This window comes from Suncus etruscus, chromosome 5 (assembly GCF_024139225.1).
Source record: "Suncus etruscus isolate mSunEtr1 chromosome 5, mSunEtr1.pri.cur, whole genome shotgun sequence".
In the NCBI taxonomy this organism is placed as follows: Eukaryota; Metazoa; Chordata; class Mammalia; order Eulipotyphla; family Soricidae; genus Suncus; species Suncus etruscus.
Genome location: NC_064852.1, coordinates 150,049,317 through 150,065,361, shown reverse-complemented (window position 1 = coordinate 150,065,361; position 16,045 = coordinate 150,049,317). Strand labels below are relative to the sequence as shown.

General features: G+C 42.4%; 1 protein-coding gene across 1 annotated transcript in view; it reads right to left on the bottom strand.

The window, feature by feature from the left end:
• Window positions 1-12,954, bottom strand: part of LOC126008722 (Y-box-binding protein 2-like) — a 218,828-nt gene extending 205,874 nt beyond the window's left edge. The window contains exons 1-3 of the mRNA XM_049772949.1: window positions 12,879-12,954; window positions 9,484-9,563; window positions 4,851-5,263 (exon numbers count right to left, since the gene is read on the bottom strand). Of these exons, the coding sequence (XP_049628906.1) occupies window positions 4,851-5,263; window positions 9,484-9,563; window positions 12,879-12,954 (569 nt within the window). The remainder of the gene's footprint in view (window positions 1-4,850; window positions 5,264-9,483; window positions 9,564-12,878) is intronic.
• Window positions 12,955-16,045: the final 3,091 nt, after the last annotated feature.

Below are 16,045 nucleotides of genomic sequence, written 5' to 3'. Positions count from 1 at the left end.
TAGCTATGTCCTAACAACTTCATTTGGTTTCATAGTATCATCTTTCAGAATTATTACTTATAAAACACAACAGATCTAGATACCTTCCCAACACTTAAGCTATATTAATCTTAGGATTTGGTACGTAAAAATAGACTAATCAGTGGCTAAAATGCCCTATCAGCTTTCAAACCTTAATCAGCAATGCTCATCATTTGTAACAAACCAGTGAAAATTCCAAAATGGACACCGGGAATTTTGACCTGTACAGTACTGATTCCCATTTCTCCAAATACTAAAATCCTATTTGTAAGCGGTGACCATATTCCTCCCTCCCCAATATGTTTGCTTTAATGGGAGCTGAATAGGGAAGAAGTGGCCCCATGCCCAAGTGAGCAGGAAGCCAATCCTGACCAGTAAGCTTCTCTGCCCTGTTTAATTGAGACGATTACAGGTCAGCATATTTGGACAATAAGAATCAAACTTCAGCATTTAGCAGGAACTAGAGAGAATGGAAACTCTCTAGATGGGTAATTTCAACTAACAGACAAGCCTGCAGCTTCCTGAGGTGTTTTAATATCACATATGGACATCCAGCATGAGGATAAAAAATTCTCCAGGATTTGTGCCAAGAACTCATCATGAAGAGATTTCTGAAGAGATCGTCCAACACCTGAATCCAGCCAAGTGTTTGCCTTCGTTACAGGAGTTAATCCATTTTCTTTTTCTCTAAGTCTTTTTAAATTAGTTTCTGGCATTCAAAGCCTAAAGTGTCTTCAAAGAAAAACTCTTTTTGAGATTTTGTAAAGATAGACAAAAGTTCTAAAATATTATAAAGTATTGGGGTCTAAAGTGAGTTTGTATCATGGATGTCAATTCCATGCTTAAAAAAAAATAAAAGTTAAAACCTTTCATTTCATTGTGTGCTGTCTGTCTTACCCACAACCTCCTACTCAGAAAAAAATGAAGCCAGGAAAGTTGGTATCAGAGGAACCCACCAGACTGCCTGGGTGAATAGCCAACCCAGAGGCAGCTCATTACTTTGCTGGCCTGGTCCCAATGTCTGTGTGATCTCACTCCCTGAGCTGGACTGATAGCAAAATTCTCCCTAATGAGTCTCAGCCAAAAGATACTGAGGGAATTTGAGATCTTAGACTGTGGGCTATGTTTGAACTCTTTGGGCTAAATGTAAAATGAAACAACAGAAGACTGGTAAAGAGAGAGAGAGAGAGAGAGAGAGAGAGAGAGAGAGAGAGAGAGAGAGAGAGAAAGGGAGGGAGGGAGGGAGGGAGGGAGGGAGGGAGGGAGGGAGGGAGGGAGGGAGAGAGAGAGAAGAGAGAGAGAAACAGAGTCAGTGGAGCAAGGACCACTTGTCCAATTTGATAATGGTTCCCTAAAAGAGGTGATTTCCTAAAAAGTTGTGTATCTCTTTTGCACCCAGAGGGTCCAGTGCTGAAATCTCAACACTAATTTCTTTTTCTGAGCACGTAGCCAGGAGTAACCTCAAGCGTCACCGTCACCGGGTGTGGCCCCAACCCCCCCCCCAAAATTACTTTATTTAAGCATCATGTTTACAAAATTTTACATGATTGAGTTCAGTCATACAGTGTACACCACCCTTCATCAATGCACATTCCCTACCACCAATTCCCCAGTTTCCCTCCCTCCTGCCTGCCTCTTGGCAGACATTTTACTACTCTCTCTTTCTTCCTTTCTTTTTCTCTCTTCCTTTAATCCCCCTTTTTTCCTTTCTTCCTTTTATTCCCCCCCTTTTGACACCATGGTTTGCATTACTGTTAATGAAGGAGGTACGTATCATGCATATCACTTTATCCCCTTTTATCATCCCATTTTTGTCCAGAGTAACCAGTTCCAACTTTTCTTGTCATAGTGGTCACTTCTCTACTCAAACTGCACTAACCCTCTATTTGTGACAAGCTTTTTATCATAGACTGGTCCCCCGGACCCTGATCTCTATTATTTCTGGCTATTATTACCATACTATCTTTTATCTTTCTTATATCCCACAAATGAGTGAGACTATTCTATGTCTATCCCTCTCCCTCTGACTCATTTCACTCAGCATAATAATCTCCATATACATCCAAATATAAGAACACTTCATGACTTCATTTTTCCTAACATATGAATAATATTTCATTGCTTAGATGTGCCACAGTTTCTTTAGCTACTCATCTGTTTTTAGGCTCTTGAGTTGTTTCCAGATTCTAGCTATTGTAAATAGTGCTATGATGAACATAGGAATGTACAAAGCTTTTCTGCCCAGTGTTTTTGGGGTTACTAAGGTATATACCTAGGAGTGGTATTGCTGGATCATATGGAAGTTCAATTTATAGTTTTTATAGGAATATTCATATTGTTTTCCAAAAAGGCTGGGCCAATTTGCATTCCCACCAGTGGTGAACGAGAGTCCCTTTCTCCCTGCATCCACGCCAGCACTGGTTATTTTTATTCTTTGCAATGTATGCTAGTATCTGTGGCGTGAGATGATATCTCACTATTTTGATTTGCATCTCCCTGATTAGCAATGTGGAACATTTTTTCATATGTCTTTTGATCATCCATATTTCTTTTTTGAGCAAATGTCTGTTCATTTCTTCTCCCCATTTTTAGATGGGGTTAAATCTTTTTCTTGTTAAGCTATAAGTGCCTTGTATATCTTAGATATTAACCCCTTATTTGATAGGTTTAACTCTGATTTCATAGACATGAAATTTCAGGGGGCAGAGCAAGACAGTGGTTAGAGACCATGGTGCTCATGTGACTGCCTAAGTTTCACTAATGCTCCCCATGCCTTAGCCCTACGTTCTCTCTCTCTTTCTCTCTATCTCTCTCACTGTGTGCCTTCTTTCCTATTTCAGGCTCTGTGCCCAGGAGATGAACCGAGTAATGGAGCCCATTACTCAGAGCAGTGCAATACTGAGACAGATCCATGTCAGACTGCCCTTTGTGCTTGCATCTGTTTAAGTAACATCCTGGACCTTGATCACTATAGGATATCAAGAGAAAACAAAAATTTTGTAAGGATTATGTACAAATACATGTTTATACAATACCAATGAAATAAGCCATTTAGAAGGTTAGGGTGAAACCTTACGAACTGTTCAAAGCCTTAGCTGTGGGGAATGGGTGAAAGTCAAGCATATCCCGATGTTCTCTGTCACTCTCTGTTGTAACCTGCTCCTCTTAAGGACCCACAGTGAACCCTCAGGATTCTCAATTCTACCTACCATGGCTCACAGGCTAGCCTGCAATATTTGTCCTCTCTCTGCAGCTACTTAAAGCTTTGCCTTTTGGATCCTTACATTCCATGGTTCCATGGTTCGAATTCATTCTGCAGCTCCTTTTGCTTCTAGGATAGTTGAGTAGTGTGTGATGCATGTTCTCTGCAGAAAGAGTCATTTCCCTAGCTGCTGGCATGAAGGAAACAGCTAAGTCAAATCCAGCAGCCTTAGCTCATCACTCAACTGCTGTCCTGGCTTTACATACTATTAGAAAGGGTTCATCCACTCTAAGTTGGGGAAAATTTCAACTGGAGGCTGAGGGATTCCATTTTGATTATTTCATCTCTTTCTGTAAACATTAACCATAGAGACTTTCCAAAGATGTCTTGGGTGATCCTTCTGAGCTGAGGTGTGGTGCTGAGTTTGGGTCTGAGATTTAGTGTTTCTAATCTGTATCAACACAAAATGAAACTGAGTTTGTGAAATACAATATGTCACTTTTTAAAATATCCTTTTTCTCTTTAAAAATTTTCTACTTCTGGGGCCAGAGCGGTGGCACAAGGGATAAGGAGTCTGCCTTGCCTGAGCTAGCCTAGGACAGACGATGGTTCAATTCCCTGGCGTCCCATATGGTCCCCCAAGCCAGGAGCAACTTCTGAGCGCATAGCCAGGAGTAGCCCCTGAGTGTTACCGGGTGTGGCCCAAAAATAAAAAAAAAAATTCTCTACTTATATCACAGATAGAGATCATAATCAGAAAAGTATTAATTCTATTTGTGTGCCCTCTGCTCCCCACAATGCATTAAGACTATGCAGCAGGAGCACCGAGAACAGAATAGGCTCTTGACTTCTAAGGGAAATGGAGAAGCCTTTCAAATGGGTCTTTGGTTTGTATTACTTACTAAAAGGCAATAACTAGTGGATTAAACACACACACACACACACACACACACACACACATGCATACATGCACATTAGGTTTTTCTTCATTTGTTTATTTTGGTAGAGTCACGAGATAAGTTTTTAGGACAACCATCACTGTTAACAAGGGACAGTGTGTGACCTTATGCAGCAGAAGAGGACTGGGGGAAAGAGGGCTACACATACAACCCAGACCAACCCAGGTAAAGCAAGAAATTTCCAAGGCAATTGCTCAGGGAGCCAGGAGCCATTTTGAGCAGTATTCAATCAACTGGGTCAGACAGTTATATGTTAGGGCTTGAGGATGTGGTGCCAGAGATGGTTCTGGGGTCTGTGCCACCCCACGTGCTGTATTTCCGAGCCCAGGTGAATGAGTCTGAATCAGGGTCACACATAAAATAATCCAGACCTGGCTGAGGGTGAAATACAGATAGTCTGGCCATCTTCTACGTAATATGGAGTGCATGCTATCTGCTGGAACTACCATTTTTTCTGAGTATAGAAACTACCCCAAGGTAGGGGCAGCTATCCTGAGCCTATCCTGCCCAGGTTTACATCTGTTGTGCTTTGGCGAGGCTTGGGTCCTCCATCTTCTGTGGTGGCTTCTGGGGTCTCCTCAATAAGCTGCTGCAGGTTGGGAGGCCATGGTCCTGGCAAAAAGTGCCTTCAGTAGAGGAAAGATGGTAGGCATTAGCATCTGGGATACTGCCCAGAGTCTTCAACTTTTTCCCCTTCACTGTTTACTTCTGTCTCACCTGAGGGAGCCTCTGCCACCATCGGTGGTGGGCCAGCTGTGTGAGGCTGGGGGATGAATCGACAGAATCTATGTTCATTGGGAGCATATTGTCTATCTTTCTCTGGCATTCGACCAGGTCCAGATACATTAGCAGCTTTTGGACCCGTCTCTCCTTTCACGACATCAAAATCCACAAACTCCCCATCACTAACACTACACAGAAACTTCCTGAGATTGTTTCTCTTAATAGCTGTCCAGTGAACAAAGATGTCTTCTTTGGTGTCTTTTCTGTTGATAAATCTATAACCATTCCGAATATTGAACCATTTGACAGTGTCCAGGACTTGAATAACCAGCACTGGCTTGTCTACCTGACTCAGTACCTAGGGTGCTGGGGTGTCTCTGGTTGAGCCGTTTTCAGACCGTTTTCAGAGTCTGCAGAGATGGTAGCTGGCTCATCATTCTAGGGAGATGGGCATCTCTCTGGCTTAGTGCCAGTAGTCAATGATAAACTATCTGCTTTGGAAGGCCTTTAGATTGAAAACTTGTCACCACTTGGAAGATATTCTTCCCCTCTTGTGACATGGTGAAGAAGAATATCTAGGAATCCTGGCACATACAGTCCAGATTGAGAAATGCAAGTAGATAGACCAGAGCAACATGAAGCCATTCAAAACAAGAGCCATGTTAATCGATGTTTCAGTGAAAGGCACAGCACATTCAGTCTAGCTCGAAGGGGCTGTCATGGTGATGATCACCAGAGGGTCAAGTCACTCACCATTGTTGTGGTCTTCTTGGGACCTTGGGTCCTGTGTCACTGTTCAAGGCGTCAATTGTAAAAATCACCCCACATGCTGTATCTCCAAGCCCAGGTAAATGAGTCTGAATCAGGGTCATGCATGAAATAATTCAGACCAGGCTGAGGGTGAAATTTAGATAGTCTGGCCATCTTCTACCTAGTATGGAATGCATGCTGCCTGCCAGAACTGCCGTTTTTATTGAATATAGAGACCACCCCTAGGTGGAGCAGCTATTCTGAGCCTGTGCCTTCCATATAAGACAATCTTTTTTGTGTGTGTGTGGGGGGGGGGGGGTGAAACCAAGTTGTAAACAAATAGATGCAGAGAAACCAGGGATAAACTTTGTTTTATGCAAAGAAAGGTGTAACCCAACACTGATCCTGTGCTATCTCCTTGGCCCCAAAAGGTACTTTATTGGGGTCAAGGAACCACTAATGACTCTCAACCAAACAGGCCAGCAGTTCAATATAAGGGCCCAAGGATATAATGAATGGTGACACAGGTCACCCACCAACTTTGCAAACCCATGTGGTGCTAGCAATCAAACCAGATTGGCATATGCCTGGCATATGTCCACCTCTGTACTGTCTCCCATTCCTACAAAAAGACACTTTTTGATATGACTGTACATGAGCCCTCACATTACAAGCTGATTGTATTCAAGTCATTTCCTAACAAGTGTTGGAGAGTATGTGGAGATAAAAGAGGCATCATGAGGCCCAAGTGACAATACAATGGGTATGGCATTTGCCTTGCATGCAGCCAACCTGAGTTCCATCTTTGGCATCTCATATGGTCTCTCAGCCTGCCTGGCATAATTGTTGAGAGCAGAACCATGAGAAACCCCTGAGTATCGCCAGATGTGGCCCCAAAACAAAACAAAAAAGAGGTTTTTAGGATAAAAAACATGGTAGCACTTACTCAAGAAAGCAAAGATAGATGATCCTCAGTGGGTCATCACTGAGTATCTCGCTGGAGAATAAAAATAACAGTACAGACATCATTGCAACATTATGTAAATGCTAAACTATAGAAATTAAAAGCCAGTTTACAGAATAACCAAAGTACCTGACCATAAATGACTGGACAAAGATGTAATCTATTTGTACAATGTATTCAGCTATTATTTGGTTTTGCTATTTGTTTGTTTGGGGCCACACCCAAAGAGCTTGAAGAGATTAGGGGAAGTGAAATAAGTCGGAAGGAAAAAGACAACTATTGAATGAGGTCACCCATGTGTGGCCACAGAAAGCTATAAAACTGACAAAGACTAAGCAAAATCAAAAGACAAACTGGAGGGAATGGACAACATGTCTGAGGAGAGTAGTATGGGGAGAAGCAATACAGAGGAGCTGTGAGAAGACAAAAATGGAGATGGATATTTTTTAATTTGCAAGCTACATTTTAATTGAATACATGTTGATTACAGTTTTTAAATATAATTTTTATTTTAATCATAGACCTACATATCATTGACAATAATATTTTAGGTACATATTGACATAAAATCAGGAGAATTCCCATCACCAAATTGTCCTCCCTCCACCTCCGCTCCCATCCTACCTCCCATATTCTCCTCCCTCACACCCGGGGCTGCCAGAATAAGTGGTCCTCTCTGTGCCTAGCTAACTACTTAGTGGTCCTACACCTATTTGGTCTTGGTACCTCCCTTATTTCCCACTCTAGTTGGGAGGCGGGACTAGATAGTTCAAGTTATGTGGTTTTGTTTGAAGAAGAGAAAAATAATAAACTGGGGAAAAATCAAATACACCAAAAATGGGCGGAGTCCTTCTGGAAGCTCTCATCCTAGTTTTGAGAGACGAAGGGGAAAAAGGAGGTGGAACACCACAACAGTACAAAAAGAAGTGTCAAATAAAACATCCAGTGAACACTCCAACAATAAGGATAAGCACCACATAAAGGCCATGGTCTTGAGATAAAAAACATGGCAGAGTACATAAAGGAAGAAAAGAAAAGAAGAAAAAAAAATATGAATGGAGACAACAACTTCAATAACCACACCAAAACAAATAAATCAGAGATGGATTTTTTAAGTGAGCAACTGGGGCCAGAGCGATAGAACAATGGGTAGAGCAACTGCTTTGCATGCAGCCAACCCAGGTTCAATCTCCAGCATTCTATATGGGGATGAGAAATGCCAGATGTGATTCCAAAGTGCAGAGCTAGGATTAAGCACTGAGCATCACCACATGTGTCCAATAAATAAATCAGTAAATAAATAAATAAAATGTGAGCCCCAGGGGCCAGTGAGGTGGCGCTAGAGGTAAGGTGTCTGCCTTGTAAGCGCTAGCCAAGGAAGGACCACGGTTCAATCCCCCGGCGTCCCATATGGTCCCCCCAAGCCAGGGGCAATTCTGAGCGCTTAGCCAGGAGTAACTCCTGAGCATCAAACGGGTGTGGCCAAAAAAAATGTGAGCCCCAAATCCAAATGAAATTCAGCATCTCTGTTTCTGATTCTACAGGACTATCACTAGAGCCAACACTTTGAAGTGGCCAGAGAAAAAGTCTGAAAGAAGTTTGGGAAGAAAGTATAATCCATCCCTGTTGTATTAATTAATTTAGTAAGAGTCCTTTCTGGAGGTGGATGATGGTCGACGGTGTGGATGGTGAGGCCTTTCTCAGCCTGCCTGGCGCTTGCAGCTTCTTTGACCTGGCAGGTGTGAGGGTTCAGGATAAAGGCGAGGAAATGATCCTCAAGCAGTCATGAAGTTTCAGGAGAAATGCAGCTTTATTATAAGGGCCTAATCATGTGCATATCTCACATGGCTTCTAAACTAAGCAGCCTCTGCCCCCATCCAGTCTCTGAACTCTCAGTCCTGCCTGAGACTCTCTCGCTGAAACTCTTCTTCATCCCTCCCCCGGGCCTTAATTACCAACCTCAGACCCTTCCCAGCTGTGGGCTGACCATCAGGTAAGATTAGCATTTCGCCTTGGGGAGGGGTAACACATCCCTTCCTCTCACTCCCATTGGACCACCAGCAGGGAAGGCCAAGTGCATGGATATAAAAGTAGCTGAGTGGCCTTTGAGGCCAGAGTGCAGAAATGAGTATAGAAAGAATTCTGGGCCCAGAGAGATAGCACAGCGGCGTTTGCCTTGCAAGCAGCCAATCCAGGACCAAAGGTGGTTGGTTCGAATTCCGGTGTCCCGTATGGTCCCCCGTGACTGCCAGGAGCTATTTCTGAGCAGATAGCCAGGAGTAACCCTTGAGCACTGCCGGGTGTGGCCCAAAAACCAAAAAGAAAAAAAGAAAAAAAAAAAGAAAGAATTCTTCGAGGCGTCAGCAGGCTGGAACCCTCTGCCCTGTCCTAGCTGTCTGGTCTCTTTGCTTTCATTTTCACTGTTGGTTACTAAAATCAATACCTAATGTGAGTGTAAATTATAACACCAAGGTATAACTATTTTTCCCAATAGGTATACCCAAAACACATCAGCCAAGGGAGGTAGCAGAGAGCAAATCTCTCATCATGTCTAGGTTTATTTTTAGATACTGGTTGATCCAATGAGTAACCTAAGCAAGTGTCCAAAGGCAGAGAAGTTTGTGCAGAAAAGTGTGTAGAGAAACAAGAGACAGTGATACCCCAGATCACCATCTTATAAAATATGCACCAGCCCAGCCCTCCTCTATGTCTGTGTACCTTGTTGGACTCTTTGAAAAGGTGAGGGTATCCAATGTGTTTGCTAGACTTGTTCCACAGGAAAGAGAGGGCAGGGAGTGAAAGCCCACAAAATATTGATAGTCCTTCCTACATAAAGGTCTCAACTTCAGGAAAGCAGCACTAACATGATAGTCAGAGATTAGGGGGGAAAAATGGGGGCAGGAAAATTCTCCCAGGCAGTAGCCGCTCTCCTTGCTGTTACATTCTGCAGAAAGCAAACACACAGAATAGTGATTCTGTTTAGTAAGACCATTATGACCATGATGCTACCCTAACTTAATCCCTCTGGAAGGGAATGAGAAAGAGATGCAGAACAAGAGCCTGGAAGTGACAGACACAAGACCAAGCACTGCAGACTTGGAATGCCTTTGGGTTGTTCTATGCTGGCACTGGGAGAGAAGGTGAAATTATGGCTGTTCCCTCTACTGGCAGAAGTTGGCTGAGAAGTCACCAGGAGGGGAAATAGTATCGCAGGAAGCACAGAGCTCATGTGTCAAAAATCTTTGCTAGGAGAAAAGGGTTTAAAAGACTTTCAGTCTAAACACCTAATGCCTCTAGCAAAATTAAAATGTGAGCTAGAGTAGGAGGACAGCAGGTAGGGTATTTGCCTTGCACATGGCCAACCCAGGTTCAATCCCCAGTATCCCATCTGGGCCCCTAAACACCACCGAAGCGATTCCTAAGTGCAGAGTCAGGAGTAACCCTTGAGCATTGCCCAGTGTTGTTAACACAAAAATTATTTAAATAACTTTTTAGCAAAGATCCTTCTAGAGGATTTGAATAACACTAGTTTATCATTGGGAGGGGGGTGCACAAATAAAATAATTGACTTCTCTTGTGAAAAACAATACTTTTTATTTGTTTGTTTTTGGGCCATACCCGGTAATGCTCAGGGGTTACTCCTGGCTATGCGCTCAGAAATCATTCTGGCTCGGGGAATCATATGGAATGTCAGGGATCAAACCCAGGTCCATCCTGGGTCAGCCACATGCAAGGCAAATGCCCTACTACTGTGCTATTGCTTCGACCACAAAACAATACTTTTTTTTTTTAAAATCACCATTCATGGGACTGGAGAGATAGTACAAGGGTTAAAATGCTTTGCTAGAAAGATAGTACAAGGGTTAAAGCTTTGACTTAATGCAGCTTTCCCAGTTCAAAACCCTAACCACAAATGGTTCCCTGAACACTGAGCCACAGGAGTCCCTGCACACTATAGGCTATGGCCTCAAAATGAAAATAAACATTTTAGTTAAAAAATTTAGGGGCCGGAGAGATGGCACAGAGGTAAGGTGTTTGCTTGCATGCAGAAGGACAGTGGTTCGAATCCTGGCATCCCATTTGGTCTCCCCAGCCTGCCAGGAGCGGTTTCTGAGCCTAGAGCCAGGAGTAACCCCTGAGCACTGCTGGGTGTGATCCAAAAACAAAAACAAAAACAAGAAAAAAATTTAAAGCACTATTCTATAAAAGGTGTAGAGATGATTAATACGTTAAAAGAGAAAAAATAATCAACTTAGCTCTTCCTTTCCTCTTCACTCTCCATCAAAATAGAGTTGAATTACATAATGAAGATTTTTAAATTAATAAATGTTTTCATCTAATCACCCTGAGATACAGTTACAAAGCTGTTCATGCTTGAATTTCAGTCATAAAATGTTTCAACATCCATCCCTTTTTTTACTAATGCACATTTCCCACCACCAATGTAATGAGGGATTTTTTTAATTAGGAAGTTTCTTATATGAGTGGGGCTGGAGAACTGGTACAAAGGGTAAAATGCCTTCCTTGCACATGGCCAGCTCTGGATTGATCCCTAGGTACTATATACGATCCCTTGAGCCCCACCAAAGTGATCCCTGAGCAATTTTCTAACATAAAAAATAAAAGCAAGATGGATATTCTATGAGATCCTGGAAAAGAATGGAACAAAACTGCCTATCTTGGAGGAACCAGAGTGGAAAGCCTGTCATTTAACCAAGCATTTTCAGGTGTGGCCATAAGCCATTAGATGGTCCAGGGAATCCCTGGCACCATAGCATCCTCTGATCCTTGCCTTAGACCACTGGCATGGTTGATCTAATTGACAGGACCAATTAGACCAACTTTAAATATGCCTCATCAGCAAGCAGAGAAATGTCATTGAAAAGAAGTTTATTTGTGCTGAACAACTTAGAAAAGGGGGGTTTTTAGAGTCATGATATTCAAGGTAAGGGAATAAAAGAAGCCAATACTATTGCACAGAATGAATTTCATTAGCTCATTTAGAGGTAAATGGCAAATGTTTCAAGACTTTTCTTAAGTTCAAATATCCAACCTATCTATTTCATTGGAAATATATTCTAGGGTTTAATCTTTCATAAAGGAATAGATGTGGTATAAAGTTGATAATATAAAAATTCTTTAAATTTTTAACAAAGAGAAAGAAAAGATCTAACAGTGGGCAGCACAGTTGCTTGGCATGTGACTGACTCAGGTTTGATTCCTCAGCACCCCATAGAATCCTCCCAAACCTTCTAGGAGTAATCCTTGAGTATAGAGCCAGGAGAAAACTCTGAGCACAGTTAGATGTGGCCACAAAATACATCTAAAATAATAAATTAATATAATTTATTAAGAAATAATTTTTTCAGCAAATGACCAATAATGGCATATCTAAGAAAACTGAGATGTATTCATTCAACAAAATATTACATGTGCAGTTGAGCATAGCCCACAAAGAATATATAATTATGTGAACTCTTCTTTTCTCCATCTTTATTGAGCTACCATGATTTATAAAACTTCTAATAATAACAATGAAAAACGATGATGTAAATTCTTATAAAATGTAAAGGATCCGGGACTGGAGAGATAGCATGGAGGTAAGGCATTTGCCTTGCATGCAGATGGATGGTGGTTCAAATCCCATCACCACATATGGTCCCCAGAGCCTAACAGGAGCAATTTCTGAGTGTAGAGCCAGGAGTAACCCCTGAGCGCTGTGGGGTGTGACCCAAAAACAAAAACAAAACAACAATAAAAAAAGTAAAAGATCCTAGGCCAGATAGTATTGAGGGTTAGGCACTTGCCTTATTTACAGTCAACTTGGGTTCAATCTCTGGCACAACATATGGTTCCCTGAGTTCCACCAGGAGTAATTCCAAAGCACAGAGCAAGGAGCAAGCACTGTACACTGCTGGGTGTGTCCCAAAAGCCAAAGTAAACTCATCTAAATTGAAGGTTCCATTATCTAATCTGAATATTGTAATTCTGAGGTCAGTGAGCGAGCAATTTACCCCCATACTGTCCAATTTTCCAACAATTCAGAGTCCAGCTGAGCTCCTTTAACTCACTTTTGACCTTAAAGACCCAGAATTAGCACAGACCCTATGGGTTGAGGACCCAACTTCAGCCCCCAGCAGCAAGTCTAAGGAAGGCTATTACTTGTGAATCCATTAACTTCTTACTCCTAGGTTCATTAGAAAAAGACATGCAACTCATGATGGACATAGGGTAAGGTGTTATGTCCCCATGGTACAACCTGCCAGTCCTTGGTGGGTTTCAAAACCAAGAAGCTCTCTGAACTCCACTGGTGAATGATTTCCTGGAGGTACCATGGTGAAACATGATGGAGTAAATCACAGGTCTTTGCTGACTGAACTCAATCATCAGTCCCCTTTCATTCCTGAAGGTGGGAAAGGAGGGAAGGGGGAGAGAACAAGAAGATCCAACCTTCATTCCTTCTTAGATTCTTTTGGCAACTACCTCCCGCCTACAAAGTTGCCACAATAGCCTAAATTCAGATGTGATTGAAGTATCCTCTTAGTATGGATTATGAAAGACTTCTATTTTTCTAGTACAGTAATTATTGAATCACCAGGAGATATACTTACAAAGTTATTCATGAGTTCATTGAGTTTCACTCATACAATGTTTAAAACCCACCCCTATACCAGTGCATATTTTCTACCATCAATGTCCTGTTTCTTTCTTGCTCTCTCTCCTGCTCTCTCTCTCCTGCCTGCTTCTGTAGCAGACATTTCTCTTCTCTCTCTCTTTCACTGCCCCTCTCTACCCATCTATTTAGGTACTTTGGTTTGAAATATTGTTCCTGAAGGGGTATTCTGCATAGTATTTTCATTCCTTTCAGCATCCCGGTCTTGTCCAGAGTGATCATTTTCAACTCTCATTGTCAGAGTGGTCCCTTCTCTGTTCTTTGTGGCCAGCTTCCTACCATGGACTAGTCTTCCTGGCATTAAACCCTTCCCCCCACACACACACATACACACACTCAGAACACCTAAGGATTATAGGATCTCTGTGCTAGAAACTTGGTGGTTAAATCCAAATGCAGAGTGAGAAGGTAGCTCAAAGGTCTGGAGTTTATGCCTTGCAAATCCAACCCCAGTGCTGCATGATCCTCCTTAAGCACTGCCAAATATAGCCCTGGGTACCCCTGGGCTCCACTGGGCATAGCCCAGAGTGTGGCCAGCACTGCTAGAGGTGAACATGCTTCTTCAGACATGAGCATTGAAGCATCCAGTCTGGTTGGCCACATTTTCTAAGAGTGGTCACCAGGTCCAATGAACATTGCTTGAGAACAAGCATATTCTTCCCCTCAAAATAATAGATATACCCTACTTTTCAAAACTTGATTGTCATTTCACTTACAAAGAACCTGTGTAGTATTTGAGATGAGATGGGATGCATCTCAAATGAGGGTGTTATGTCCCTAGACCCTCTATTAGTATTTTAGCTTCCAGAACAGTGTTTATAGAAAGCACTACAGGGATGAGTGGACCTTCTCATGGTTTTTATAACAGTGCAGTATCACAGCTGTGTATATGGTAAAATAAAACTCTCTACAAACATGACTAAGAAAAACATGTCATACAAATAATGAAGAAATTTCCCAAATAATGACTATGCTAGAAAAGTTGAATTCTGGGTGATTTTTTTTCTCCTTCTCTCTAAATTTGTATATTATTCATATTTTATTTTCTAAAAATACCTGCAGACCAGAGAGATGGCACAACAGGGGTTTTCACTTTGCACATAGCAGCTGACCCTGGTTTGCTCCCCAACAATGCAGACAGCCCTTCTGTGCTCCTTCAGTAGTGATCTCTGAGCACAGAGCAAGAAGCAGGCCTTGTGATCTTATAGGGTAAGCCTTTATCAAAAAAAGAAAAGAAGAGAAAACATAATAATGTCTTAAACTGTCTAGATAGGGCCTGGAGAGATAGCACAGCGGTGTTTGCCTTGCAAGCAGCCGATCCAGGACCAAAGATGGTTGGTTCGAATCCCGGTGTCCCATAGGGTCCCCTGTGCCTGCCAGGAGCTATTTCTGAGCAGACAGCCAGGAGTCACCCCTGAGCACTGCCGGGTGTGACCCAAAAACCAAAAAAAAAAAAAAAACTGTCTAGATAAATAAAAAAGATAAGACACAATTTTTCTGTGGCTCCTCTAAGCAACTGTACAGATCAAAGCACTGCTGCAAATCATTGCTTGTCTCCTGGCCCGGCTCTCTCCCAAGCGGTACTCTGAGGACCTCACCCTACATCCCACTCCTTGCTTTTCAGCAAGTCAAAGAGCACAATTCTATAAAAGAGCTCTCCAGGAAAAGCCCCTTTGGTAAGGTTCAACCACATGTCTGAAAAAATGTGTGAGCACTCCCAGAAGAGTCCTCAGGGTGATAACAGCTAAGCTATCTAGTAGATTTGAGTCCAGAGCTCTACACAGCTTCAGCTCACATGCCAAATGGGATCCTGGGGTTACAACCAAGTAACTGTGTGCCTGTATGCCACTAAGTGTGCGGCCTTAAATCATGGAAAACAAAAACAAAGGGAAGAGAGGCAGGTATCAAGATTAAGGTGTGTGTATGTACGTGTCTGTCTGTCTGCTTCTTGCCTCAATAGCAACAAGATGACCCCAGGTCAGTAAAAAAAAAAAAAAAACAATCTGCTTCTTTTAATAAATGAAAATAATAGGGGTAAGATACTTGCCTTACAGATCAAACCCCACTTCCACATACATTTCCCTGAGCATAGACAGGAGTAATCCTAAATACAGAATCAGGATTAAGCTCCGAGCATTGCTAGATGTGGCGCCAAAATCAATAATGGTAATTATCATAATAATAAAAATAAGAAGAATAGGGGCCAGAGTGACAGCATAGCCAGTAGAGCTATGCTGCTTTGCATGCAGCCAGCCCGGGTTCAATCTCCAGCATTTCATATGGTCCCTAACACTGCCAGGAATGACCTCTGAGCACCGCCAGGTATGCAACCCACCAAAAAAAGAATAATAATAGAGAATCCCAAATATGACTCCTGGGTTATAGATGATAATGAAGACGTGGTTCCTGAAAGTGTAAGAATAAATTTGGTATATTGGGGACTAAGAAATAGTACAGGGCTGATACCCAGAATCCCATGGTCCCCAAGTACTACCAAGTGTGACCTGGGTATTCCCTGGCACTGTGGGGCTGAAGTAGCACTACATCTATACATTGAGCTGCTAGCCCCATTGGCTGAGAATCCCTGGGTTGGGCCCCTGGGGCTCCTGAGGTCTGCCTGGGAGAGCAGCCCAAAAAGTAGTATCTTAAATATTATGAGGACTCCAAACACACCTGAGAGTATCCACCTTTGATAGAGACTCTCTGCAATGTTTATAGAAGCAAAATCCACACTGGGGGAAGGAACTCATGAT